Genomic DNA, 13,543 nt, shown 5'->3' with positions numbered 1-13,543 from the left:
TGTTTCAGAAATTGCTTCACTTCGTTCACCGAATTAAACTAGCAATTTCTTGATCTGCAAATATCACTCAACATTTCTAAATGGAGAGATGGCCTCTTCATGTTAATGTCACCATGGAAAGCTCACTTATTGGGACAATGTCCTGTTTTGAGCCATTTGCTGCATCAGTTATATCCTTCTCTAATTTTACTGCGAATGTAAAGCTTTCTGTTGAAAACCTCTGTTCAATGGCAACTTTGCAAGCATCAATGATCCCGACATATATTTGATGAAAATATTCTTTGGGGTCACTGAAGGTGTAAGGAAGGCTTCCATGGTGAGCCATATCAGTGGCTTACGTTCTCAGGTGTGTAGGATCATCTAAATAAAGATTTCTTGCCTTCCCTACTGTGGATTCCCAGAAGTGATTGTATGATGAGTCGGTGCGCATCCCGCTCAACACCTCTTGCAACAGGCCAACTTCCTTCATAACGCTTGCCAATGACATGTTTGGGCTTTGAATTTTTGCATTAGCTTCTTCTACAGGACCCATGGCTTTCACAAGAATTGTTAGTGTAAAGTACGTTGAAAAAGACTGAAGTTGCTTCAAGAATCCACTACATTTTGAGGCAAATTCTTCTGAAGAGTAACTAAATTAATCTAGGCAGTTAATCATGGCCTTGTAGTTGTGGAGTAGAGATTTAATGCTACTGATCTTTAGTGTCCATCTTGTTGGGCACAATGGTCATAAAGAAGGCTCCCCTTCATTCTGAAACTCTCTGAATGCTACCATACGCTTTGGTGACTCCCTGAAGGCATTGAGATCTTTCACCATCGAAAACATATCACGACATTTTGGAATATTATGTAGGATACCCTGGGTGGCAAGGTTAAGAGAATGTGCAGCATAGTGCACAAATTCCGCTCTTGGCTCTGGACCTTCACTTTGGCTTTGGAATCCAGTAAATTTGCCGGACACATTACTAGCTCTGTCGTAACACTGTCCCCAGCAATCAGAAAAGTGCAAATCACAGCAGAGAAATGTATCTTCCACAATTTTGAAAAGAGAAGCAGCATCCTTCACATCAGTTTGGTAAAACCCAATAAAATCTCCCAGTCTTCACTAGAAAAGAATCTTAAAGAAAAACTTACTTGTTCTTTTCTTGACAAATCAGTAGTCTCATCCATTACAATGGTGTAAAACTTTGAAGCCTTTATCTTTTGCACAATTTGTCTTAGCACCATCATTGCCATCATTTTGATTATTTCGTTGTTAACCTCAGGTGACAGCCATTTTGTGCAACTAAGCCACAGTCTCAGTTCCTCTGAATCTGTACTGCGTAGCAACAAGAGCTGCATCAAATTTGAATCCCTCATGTCCACGTAGTTCTATTCCTTGTTGAGCTAGGTACTGAACACTGTTAAAGATTTTGTGCAGTGCATTCCTAGCTGATTGCGATTGTTTTCTGTAACTGGCCGACATTAGTGCAGAAACATTTACCTGCAATTGCAGAGCAGCATACTTCAGTACCGCTTCCTTGTGACAGGAGGATTTTTCGTATGATGTAAAACCACGCAATGTGTCTCCAATTTTGAAATCCGGACAAAATAAACGTTGGTTTGGCCTTCGTAGAAAATATTAAGATCTTCTTTTCAGAACAGTTTTTGCAGACTGAGCAAAAAGCTCTGTCTAATTCACTATTGTACTCCAACCATGTAAAAATTATAGCCAAGATTGCTGAAAACTTCTTATCTTATAGATTTGCCGCATCTTTCTTTTGTATAACTTCGGTCTGAAAGCTGGGTGTCGAATTCAGGCCATTACTTGATGAATTACCCTTTCTTCTTTTCCACTGGGTAACTTTATTAAGAATGTATTTATTGTTGATTATTACTGGTCCTACAAATCAAAAATTTGTTGCTGAGATAAAATGAAGCTACAATGCGCCGGCGCCACAAGATTACAAGGGCCAATTAAAAGTGGAAAGTCAGAAGCAGCACTCGCCTGTTTCAATACATTATATTTTGTTGTACCCATATACAACCAATTATATAATTTAAAGAGTAAAATAATCAAGTATTGTGCTAACCACGATCATACCCCAAACTGATCGCCAAATTGAAGTTGCATGTTTTTCCCCTCAGGTGAGGGCTCTGGGGATGAGGGGTTCATGGTGCAGGAGGGGCTCAGGGCTGGGATGAGGGTTGGGGTGCAGGGGGTGAGGGCTCTGGCTGGGGATGCAGGGCCAGGGATGAGGAGCTTGGGGTGCAGAAAAGCTGCCCCAGGGCTAGGGCCAGAGAGCACACCCCTCAACCTCAATACTCTCCCCGCCAGCAGCAGTGAGCTCCAGGGGAGGGGCCCCCTTCTTCCTCCCCGCAGCAGCACGCTCACCCTGCACCACTGTCACCGCACATGCTCCTAGGGCCCCTATCAGGTCCAGGAAACCCCCTCCCCTCACCTGTGGTGGGTGCCGGGGGTGGGCTGCCATCATGTGTGGCCTCCTCCCCTTCTGCTGCCCCTCACCGTAGCTTCACTGGGGGTGGGGGAATGGGGCTGCCCATTGCCCAGCATGGGGCAGGAGCGGTGACTGGGGGAAGAAGGGGCAGAGTGTCACAACACTCACCCAAGCCCCAGCTACTCAGGTCCAGGAAGCCCCCTTGCCTCCCCTGTGGTGGGTGGGTGCCGGGGGCTGCCATCACATGGGGCCTCCTCCCCTGCTGCAACCTGCTGTCCCTCACCATAGCCTCATGGGGGATGAGGCTGCCTGGAGTGGTGGCTGTGGGCGGGGGGGGGGGGGGGGCACGGATCACATGGTCAGACACTCACCCAAGCCCCAGCAGCTGCTCAAGTGAGGTCCAGACTCCATCTCCCGGAAGCCCCCTCAGCGTTGTCTCCCAGTGGGTGCCGGGGGAGGGGAGGGCTGCCAATCATGTATGAGCCTCCTCCCCCCGCAGGTGCGGCAGCCGTCTCAGCCTGCCGCCGGCATCACTCTTGTGTTGTAGGCAGCAGTGACCACCAGCAGCAACAAGGAAGAGCAGCGCGGAGCAGCAGGGCAGCCTCCCGCTTGAGGCAGGGATGCTCCAGGGCCTGGGGGAGGAGCGTGAGGGCGGCAGGCAGGGGACACTCAGCTGGAGGTGCGGAGGTGGCAGGCAGGACCAGGGGAGAGACCCGACTCCGAACATTGGTGGAGCCGGGCCCCCCAGTCCTGAATATTCCTGGAGCCCGGGCATCACGGACCTATATAACTCACTGCCCCTGGTCACCAACTGTAGAAGCAGCACTGGGGGAGAGGCTCTTACAGTACCCCTTAAGACGGGGACTCCAGTTGCTCCAAGATGAGGAGATCCTCAGGGCAAAGGAATCCAGAGGGTGCTGGTGGGCTATGATAGCCTAAGACGATAATGGGGACGGATGTAGGACTGGGGATGCCGCATACAATACCAGAAAGGCAGACGAGATGATATCTCTGTGCTTGAAGTGTTTATATCTCATGGAGGGCAGTCCTGGACAGGGAGCCAGGGGTCAGTCTGGCTGATCTCAATGTTTCCAAGAGCATGTCTGTTCCAAAGCCCTTGAGATAGTCTTAGGGTACGTCTATACTTACCTCCGGGTTCGACAGTAAGCAATCGATCCCAGAAGTGCTCGCCGTCGACGCCGGTACTCCTGCTCTGCAAGAGGAGTACGAGCAGTCAATGGGGGAGCCTGCCTGCCGCATGTGGACCCGCGGTAAGTACCTTTTATTTCGAACTGAGGTACTTCGACTTCAGCTACGTTATTCACGTAGCTGAAGTTGCATATCTTAGTTCGAACTGGGGGGGTTAGTGTGGACCAGCCCTTAGAGTCCCTGGCTTTAGATGCACGTCGGTGACTAGAGGCATCAGACAGTACCAAAGCAGGTCTCTCTCGGTACTATTTAACTGAAGACCTCCTATCGAGATGACTTCTTAGGTGTTACCAAGGTTTTGGTACCAGTGTCAGCTGCAGACTCAGTTGTACCCATTATGGGAGGCAAGGTCTCTGGGTAGTTAGCTGTAATAAGTGACTTTCTCTATCGGATACTCTCAAAAAAGGGGTGAAGGGCTTTTTTCTTTTAGAGGGCTTCATCTCTGGAACCTCCTCTGGAGCTCTGGAAGTCAACTGTGCAGCTTGAGAGATTGAAGCTGATGTATAGTGGGGGAGAAACAGACCCCTACCAGAGCTAAAGCATGTTTCAAGAGGAGCTTCATCCTAGCCTCTCTATCCTTGCAGGACCTGCCCTTAAACCTAGTGCATACTTTACACTTGGATGGGACATGAGATTCTCCGAGACACCAGAGAGCTAGGGAGCCCATCGCTACAGGGAAGAGACCTGTGATGGGTCTGGCAGGACTCAGTCTTCGGCATAATCTGGAGAAGTGCCATAGGCCAGAACAGGTGATGCAAGAAATTCAGGGGCAAAAAGAAACCGGTGGGGGGGGGGGGGGCGAGGGAGGGGGCTAAAGAACACATTGTGCTCTAAGAGAACAAGAGAAACTAACAAATAAAAACTAGCTAAGTAAATAAAATAAACAAGAAAATGTGAAAGGCAGAAAGAAGATGCAAACAGCAGACACCACAACTGTTCCATCTCAAGCTGGAGATGGTTGGGAAAGAACTGGAGCAGCAGCATGTCCATGCCTCCTTATATGTCCTTGCCTGGGAGCACAAGGCGCTGCTTTGCACAGGCGCACACCCTGATATTTATAATCTCTGGTCAAGAGTGCACAGATGCACACACGTTACCATGGAGAATGCACATACTTGAACTGTAGCATTATAACATAAGGTTGCATCAACTGAAATAAATGGGGGGAGGGGGAGAAATCCACCAAACAAGCACAGACCTTCCAAAATTTCTTCATCAAGGTGTTTTAGCTCCTTCTCGATTTCTGTCTTAAGCTTCTCTAGAACCTCTTTCTCCAAAGCTTGTGGTATTACAGACTGCTGGGGCCCTGAAACAAACCAGAGAAGTTGGTCAAAAGGTGCACTATCTGCCAGGAGAGTTAAATAATGGTGGCTGATATAAAATATTTTAAGTGTAAAGAATCTAGAATTTAGTCGCACAAAACAGAGTTCAACTTCCCACAGCAACATGAAGTCTGACCTCTTTTTAAATATATTACAATGGAGCTTTATTACATGATCAATGTATAATCCATATAATAGTCTGTCTTGCACACATGCAGAATACTCTATTTGGTTTAAATAAGAATATGTAAAAAGTGTTTAACAAATTAATTAGTAAACAACTAAAAGGAAGGCCACAAACGGCAAATAGTGAACACTATTTTAAATCCAAAAATGAACTGAAGAGTAGTTTTCAAAACCATCCTAATCATAAGCCAGAGGATGCAAATAAGCAATATGCAAATAACTACAGTCAGTCAAAACCATATCAAACTACACCAAATCAAAGCAGACAGCATCAGAAGTTACATTTATCTAGTACCATCTGTCTCCTCTAAATACGGAGAATAAATAGAATTTGATATTTCTTAAACTTTACAGAACTACATACACAAAAAATCCAAGGAAGCGGTCAACCAACAAAAGGCACCTCAAACTCCAGGTACTGAAGAATCCCAAAATCTCTATTAGGCAGCCCTTTTATCTTCTGGGCTTTATGGTCTCCTTTTCATATAGGGTCTACAGGTCACAACAGATCATCTAATGCAAAGCTTCCAAAGTCTTGTTCTAGATAGTCTAACAACTAAACCAAATTATTTCAGACATGTCAACAACACTTGTCTTTGTTCAGAATGGTATAATATCCCAGGTGTTTGACTTATGAACCGGAAAAGTCTAAAACTATTTCTGAACAGGTGAAAACACATTGAACATTCAAGGCTTTCAGAAACTGCTAATTGGATTTTAATCTAACTGCCTGGAAAGAGTTCACCTCTCGGCTGAGAGAGAGCCAACAAAAATGCTGCTTAATAGCTGCTCTTTGGGAAAAGGTAGAAGCCACAAAGAACAGGTGCTTAGAAAGAATGTGCCACATCAGACTCTCAACTCCTAGCCAACTTTTTTTCCTTCCCTTTCCCCCATTCTTAACACTTTTCTTCTAGCTCCTTCCCAGAAGCTTTCAAAGAAGCCTTTATATTCCCTCGTCCTAACGATCTCTGTTCCATCTAAGTACTGTCATTTCCCGAGCTCACTAAGCCAACGGTCTACTCTTGTTTTCTCTACTTCTTTTCCTCCAGTTCTCTAAAATGTGCTCCAGTCCATTAACTCCAAAAACTGCTGACTCAAAAACTGCTCAATAAGTAAACTCTTCCAGGCAACTCTTAATTGTTTAATCAGTCCTTATTTGTTCTGATCTCTGTTTCCTTCAACAGTGTCAATAACTTTTGTCCACAAACTAGGCTTCTATGATTATGTTCCCCTGATTCTTAGCTCTCCTTACTACCTTCAGCTTTCCTTTAGAGGCTCCACTCTGTCCCTCCAGGTTTCATCTTTGTACCCTCCATGGTGATTCTATTCATGATCATTGTTTCCCACATTTTAGACATTTAAAACAGCCTAGTAATATTCGTTAGCATTGCTTCCAGTGACATCTGTATTTGAAAAGTGAGTTGGAAGTGTTTACCTAAAATCAATCTAGCTGAGCATGGTAGGAACTTCAGAATTGTTCATATACATATGCTATTCTCCAGTTGTAGCTACCTGTGTGAAGCACACTCATGCCAACTGAATGCATGAGTCATCGGAAAAGGTTTACAGTTCCTGATGTGAACAGTTCAAAAATGCAGCAGATGGCCAGTCCCATTTCATTTTTCTCAGCCCCACAATTATGCAACTATCTCCTCCGCTCAAACTATTTTCCTTAGCTTCCCAAGTTCCTCTCAAACACTTTTTCTCTCACCCTGAACCATAAATTCAAGAGAAGAGCTCTTCCTTATTTTGGGTAATGAGCAGCCGCACACTAAAGTTTTATCAATTCCCTCAATATCCCCTCTTGGAATCACTGAAGTACAACTTCACCATCAAAACCAACAAGTACATACACATACAGCCTCCTGTTTTAATATATGCCTCACCCTGCCCTGCTTGGAAGGAAGGCAGCAGCCTGTGTAGACAACGACCCTCTCATGTGACTAACGTGATGCTGATTGCACATGACAAGCTGTCATACTTGATAACAAGTCATGTGGAAAATGTGAGCAAGAGAAATCCCACTGCTGCAAATCCCACTGCTGCCAGCGTACAAAAGAATTGTTTTGATAACTGATGCTGCAAAGTCAATGGTTTCCATCTCATCAACACCCTCAACTTTACAGCAGCAGATTCCAACAGTATAAAACCATTTAGCGGTGCCAGAGCATTAAAAAAAAAAAATCTACCTCTCTGGCTCAGTGACTCTACAGAGAGCAAACACTGCAAAGATCAACAGACTCCAGCTTCCTGCAGCTCCATTCTCTTGATCCCCATCAATATAAAGAAACATGCCCAATTTCAGAGAACAGTTCAGTGCAATACGAAGGGTCTTAAAAGAGAAGTACCCCTTTAAGTAGTTTTCAAAGCTGTTCAGAAGTAACCAGAAGAAAAAGACTTCAGTATCAGCTTCTGGGGAAATGGAAGTATCCTATGATGATCTCAAGCGATACCCCGTGGCTGACCCGGAAGTGGCACTGATAGGGGATCCACGTGGAGCCAAACTTACCTTTCCAAGGATAAAAGGTCAACCCAATGCAGAACCTTTATTGGCAAGTGGATCTTGCAGGGCCCTTCACTTCCTCACAGGAGGAAAGCACAAAGAACACAGTAATTTGTATCACTGCACTCCAGTTTGCACAAGTTAATCATGGGTGTGTGTGATGAATGTGCGAGTTTTTGTTAATAGATTTATGATCCATATGTGCATCTCAGTTTATGCATCATACACAGAGTGTAGAAGAGAATGAGACATGCCCAAGTGTCCCATATTCTCTCCGGGATGAGACCAGATACTTTAACAAGCACTGGCTGGAACCACACATCAGAACGGAGAATTCAGAACAGACAACGGGAGCCCCAGTAAAGAACATCATCACTTAATGACTAGAAAGTCAAAGCAGGGCAAGGTGGATTTAAAAAAAAAAAAAAAATCAATGATTTAAAAAAATTGGATTTTTTTTATTTAAATCAGATTTTTTTGATAAAATGCTTTTTGAGGAAAAATTATCTAAAAATAGCTTTAATTAAGATATCTTTGAGCTATAATGTATCATCATGGAATAGGGATTATAAATTCTATAGTATGAGACAATATATTCATGTAATGTTTAAGAAAAGTTTTGTAAATGAGTTCCAATAGTTCATAGATTAGGGACCCAAACTTATGGGGTTCCAGGGGCTTCTGTATAAAGTATTTAGGTTAATCTTTCTATCTACCCCATGGGACTCTGTATCTTCTAGACTGAGCACTATCAGAGATGCTTAGTTTTGCAGTTCTCAAACTGTGGATTTGTGTCTCCAGAGATAACATGCTTGTTTTCAAATAAATAAATCAAATAAATAAATATGTAGAGGTGAGAAATAACAAACCTCAACCCTATTGTCCCTCTGCAAATTTGTGTACACAGAGGCAATCACTTACCTCTCTCTAAAAATGCAAAGTTTCAAAAAGTTCAAGGGGCTATGGCTTCTGCCTAAGGAATCTGACTTGAACCTGTTTTTCACATGCTAACCTAAGGACTTCCAGACACTGTATTCCAGTTGACTAATAAATGCTACCTTGCTTTGAAAAGGTTTCTGGGTATTGCTGCAAAAAACTTACTGAGTACATTGCTCCCTAAGAAGGCAAAGTTTTCAGGAGTCTGATTTCATTTGGGCTGCAGCAAGGCACAGTGTGCAACAGGGATGCTGGAGCTCAAAGACTCATTCAAGTAATCTTTGAGGTCACGTGGTCTCCCCTTGTGAAGAGTGTGGATGCTTGAAGTCTGGCACACCAAAGGGGATACTCGCAGGAGACTATTTAAAGGCTGTCTTCTGGTTGCTGTAGTAGATGTCTGCGTGGACATGTCTGAAACAGAACTGGCCATATTAGTTTCCTTCTTTAGGGGGAGGGATAGCTCAGTAGTTTGAGCATTGGCCTGCTAAACCCAGGGTTGCGAGTTCAATCCTTGACGGGGCTACTTAGGGATCTGGGGCAAAATCAGTACTTGGTCTTGCTAGTGAAGGCAGGGGGCTGGACTCAAGGACCTTTTGGGGTCCCTTCCAACTCTATGAGATAGGTGTATCTCCATATATTATTCTTCAAGATCAGTAGGCTAAAGTTGATGTAATTGCTGCTTTTTAAGCCAAAGCAACAGCAACCACACAGTCAGCACTTCCTAAATAACGCGCAGATGGCTCAATACTCCATAAAATAAGTAGTACGTCAAGCCAAGTGTTAGTTATATTAAATGTTTCCCCTAGAAAGATCTAAGAATACTACAAGCAACTTTATAGTTACTGAGACTAAGATTAAGTGATAGGCAACATACATCAACAAAATGATAGAATCCTCTCATCCTCTAAAGTAGTGGTGCTCAACCACAAACAGCTGAAGATTCAAAGTGGTCAAATGGAGCTGCAGAGTACCACAAAAATCAGACCCTGATGCTGTACTGCAGCATGGGTGACAAGATATTGTATCAATGTATACTGTCATACAGACTTAATGACATGAAAATGCAACATTATCATTCCCTATATTGCTTCTTTCTGAGGAGTGGAAGTTCTCACTCCTTACCATTGGGGGGATCCCAAACAACTCTTTTTCATTTGCATTTAGTGGCTCTCATACCACACATAATATAAATAAAAAGAAGAACAGGAGTACTTGTGGCACCTTAGAGACTAACAAATTTATTAGAGCATAAGCTTTCGTGGACTACAGCCCACTTCTTCGGATGCAGTGGGCTGTAGTCCACGAAAGCTTATGCTCTAATAAATTTGTTAGTCTCTAAGGTGCCACAAGTACTCCTGTTCTTCTTTTTGCGGATACAGACTAACACGGCTGTTACTCTGAAACCTGTCATAATATAAATAATAATCATAACGATCAAGCATATGGAATGCCAGACACTTGTGCATGAGCTGCCTGTTAAGCAACAAGAAACGAAAAACTGTTACAAGCACAGAAAGCAGTAAAGGAGACACCAAGAGTGAGATAAAAAGAGGATGGAGAGGAGAGATGAAGGTAGGGTGAGGTTATGTAGGGCCTTAAAAGTATATAAAAAATTCAAGCTCCATTTTTTCATATATAAATAAATAAATAAATAAATAAATAAATACTGATGACAAGCAATGGGATTCCAAACAGGCAAAAAGGAAAAGAGGAAGTTGACTTTGGCAGTGGCATATGAACAGATAGGAAGGTGGGGATATGGAGAGAAAAGTGTGAATGGCAGCAAGGAAGTTTGAGTAATGATGGCAAGAGATTACCAGTGTTGGTTGTCTGTTTGCTGAAGGAAATGAGGCAGGTTTAAAGCAATGGGGATGGAAAGAACAAATTTTGAAAGTATCATTCTCCTAGAACAACAAAGAGCATGTCTGAGAGAACATCCCTCTGCAGCATAAGCAAACTTGTCTATGTTCTCTAAATAGCAGACTTGTTAGCTAGTTATCTTTACTCAGAAGCTCTGTGTTCTCCTAGCTTTGGATGTCAGTTGAATACAAAAACTTGTACTGACATTTTGTTCTTAATTCAGTTTCAGTATTGATCTTTAATTAAATGCTTAGAGGATTCTCCATTTCCTCCCCACTTTTAAACAAACTCAAAGTTATTTTCTATGTTTGCATAAAGTGATCTGAGATACAGAAAAATACTGATTCCTCTTGGAATCTTTTGTTCTCGTAATGAAAATGTCTATTTCAAATAGTGGCTTTGTTCTTACCCAATGCGCGTTTATTGAAATAAAATGTAGTTATCAAAGATTAGGAAATGGCATGGTCACATCTCCTGTGATAGCCAAATAACCCATGCTTTCCCACTAAAAGCTTATGAAACAGATAAATCGTAAGGGCGACAATGCATGGGTGTCTTGGTACTCAGGTGCCTGTCCCTTCACAGAGCAGGAGATAAAATTACAACAGAAATTACACTGACACCAAAGTACAAACAGATATTGTTTATTAAAGACAAAAAAATTAATTGTACAGATTGAAGTATGAACTTAGTGAACAGAGATAGTCGCAATTTTCAAAAATACTTTGATACTACCCCCTTGATTTCTCTACTTTTTGCAAACCCTGACAGATAACCTCAGTAATTCTGATTCAGTACTTGTGTATTTCTATATGGTAGTTAAAGGGAAAAAAGTTTTAAGGATTTCCCTTCCCTCGTAACTTGATTTGAACATGTGCCGAAATACAAGAGCTAGTAGTGTCAGACATTAAAAATGGGCAATCCTGAATCATGACAAAGATTTTAATAAAAATACTGGCTGGCCAATTGCAGTCCATGCTCTCAGTTCTCGTGAATGCAGGTCAAACTGTATTAAGGATAAACAAATGTCAGACAATACTGAGAGTACTTGGAACCATCCATAATTGCAGATTTAAACAAGATCCAATTCTTTTGTTATCACTTGATGCAGAGAAAGCTTTTGATATAGTGGAACTTTCTGTTTCAAGTCTAGTCCCAAAGGGACATTACTGGCCCCCAGTTCCTTACATGGATAACTGCTCTTTACACCAGCCCCAAGGCAGCTACACAAGATAATGGGGTTAAATCTCCCCTTTGAAATACACAGAGGGACTGCTGGGCGGGGATGTCCATTGTCTCCTTTACCTTTGCCACTGGCCATGGAGCCTTCTGCACAGAGGATAAGGAACAATGGGTACGTCTATACCCAGCCGCTAGTTCAGCGGCTGGCAATCGAACTTCTGGGTTCGACTTATCGCGTCTTGTCTGGACGGAAGTGCTCGCCGTCGACTGCAATACTCCAGCTCGGCGAGAGGAGTACCGCGGAGTCGACGGGGGAGCCTGCCTGCCGCGTGTGGACCGAGGTAAGTTCGAACTAAGGTACTTCGAACTTCAGCTACGTTATTCACGTAGCTGAAGTTGCGTACCTTAGTTCGATTTGGGGGTTTAGTGTAGACCAAGCCAATGACTACCACAGGAATAAAACTGACAGGAACACATCAGAAAGTAGCTTTATATGCAGATGATGTAATATTTTTATCTAAACGAAGTATGTCCCTAAAATTAGTATGTGAACAAATCCATGACTTTGGGAAAGCATCTGGATTTAAAATAAGTTATGCTAAATCTGAAATGCTAACTATAAACTTGCCAGACTCTGAGAAGTCAGCCCCCCAGAAGTCATTTGTGTGCAAATGGGCAACAAATTCTATAAAATACCTGGGAATTCATATCTCAAACAACCTAGAAGAGCTCTATGATTTAAATGTCAAATCACTACTTCAGAAAATAAAGGAAGATTTGGAGTGGTGGGGAAAGTATGCCATTTCTTGGTTGGGAAGAAAAGCCACAGTCAAAATAAACATTTTGCCAAGGATATCTTTCTTGTTTCAGAATCTTTCGGTAATCATCCCAGACTAAAACCCTAGCAGGAATACACAGAGGATGTTGTTACGTCTTCGCTACCCGCTGATCCAGCGGGGATCGATTTATCACATCTAGTCTAGACGTGATAAATTGACCCCTGAACGCTGTCCCGCTGACTCCTGTACTCCAGCGCCACGAGAGGCGCAGAGTCAACGGGTGAGTGGCAACAGTCGACTCACCGCGGTGAAGATACCACAGTAAGTCGATCTAAGTACATCGACTTCAGCTACGTTATTCACGTAGCTGAAGTTGCGTAACTTAGATCTATTCCCCTGCCCAGTCTAGACCAGACTAAGAAAAGATCAAGGGTGCAAATACTTTGTACAGACCCATTAAACAGAGTTGACTGACTAGCTGTTCAAAGTATTCTATGGTACTATCAAGCCAGCAAGCTCAAAATAATAGTAAGACTGGGGGGAGATTTAACCCAGCCAAAATACTGGGTCTTTATTCAACAAGAAAACTGTGGCTGTGCAAACACTGCTAGGCTACCGGATTAATAAAAAATATCACACCCTCCAGAAATTACTACACATTCATTAGCAAAAGATAATCTATAGGTTTGGGATAGAACTACAGATGAAATAAATTATTTTTCCTCACCAATGTCACACATTGCAAAAAAATCCAGATCTTAATGGAAATAATGAACCAGAGAGCTTTAAAGACTGGGAGAGCCATGGAATACAAATGGTTGGCCAGCTAGTCAAGAAAGAAACTTTTCTAACTTATTTAGAGATCAAAACTAACTTAACTTGCTCACTCTCCATGGTACCAGTGCTTTCAAATTAGGCATTGTTTCTCAGCTTTCTAAAAAAAGCTGTTTATACAGAAAATGAATTTTAATAGAAAATATCAATTTTTACAGACAACTTTCCACACACAAAAAGTGTGTATAGGCAACAGGCTGGGGAAAGGATCTGGATGGACAAATTACTCCAGAGGAATTGGTTTTGATCTGGAAAAGAGGACCAGCAACCTCAGTCTGTGGCACGATAAAAGAAAAT

The 13,543-nt window shown here is 42.8% G+C and overlaps 1 protein-coding gene across 10 annotated transcripts in view; it reads right to left on the bottom strand.

Annotated features, from left to right (window-relative positions):
- The window catches only part of BCL2L13 (BCL2 like 13), a 105,527-nt gene that overhangs the window by 79,900 nt on the left and 12,084 nt on the right, over positions 1-13,543 (bottom strand). For 8 of the 10 annotated variants that reach the window (XR_010598288.1, XM_065583294.1, XM_005288018.4 and 5 more), the window contains one exon: positions 4,843-4,950. The exons of the other annotated variants lie outside the window; for them this stretch is intronic. Coding sequence is in view for 7 of the 8 variants with exons in the window: in XM_065583294.1 (XP_065439366.1) it covers positions 4,843-4,950 (108 nt within the window). In the remaining variant the exon portion in view is untranslated. The remainder of the gene's footprint in view (positions 1-4,842; positions 4,951-13,543) is intronic. 10 annotated transcript variants of the gene reach the window in all.

The sequence above is a fragment of the Chrysemys picta genome, chromosome 1, assembly GCF_011386835.1.
Source record: "Chrysemys picta bellii isolate R12L10 chromosome 1, ASM1138683v2, whole genome shotgun sequence".
Lineage (NCBI taxonomy): Eukaryota > Metazoa > Chordata > Testudines > Emydidae > Chrysemys > Chrysemys picta.
This window is presented reverse-complemented; position numbering and strand designations above follow the sequence as displayed.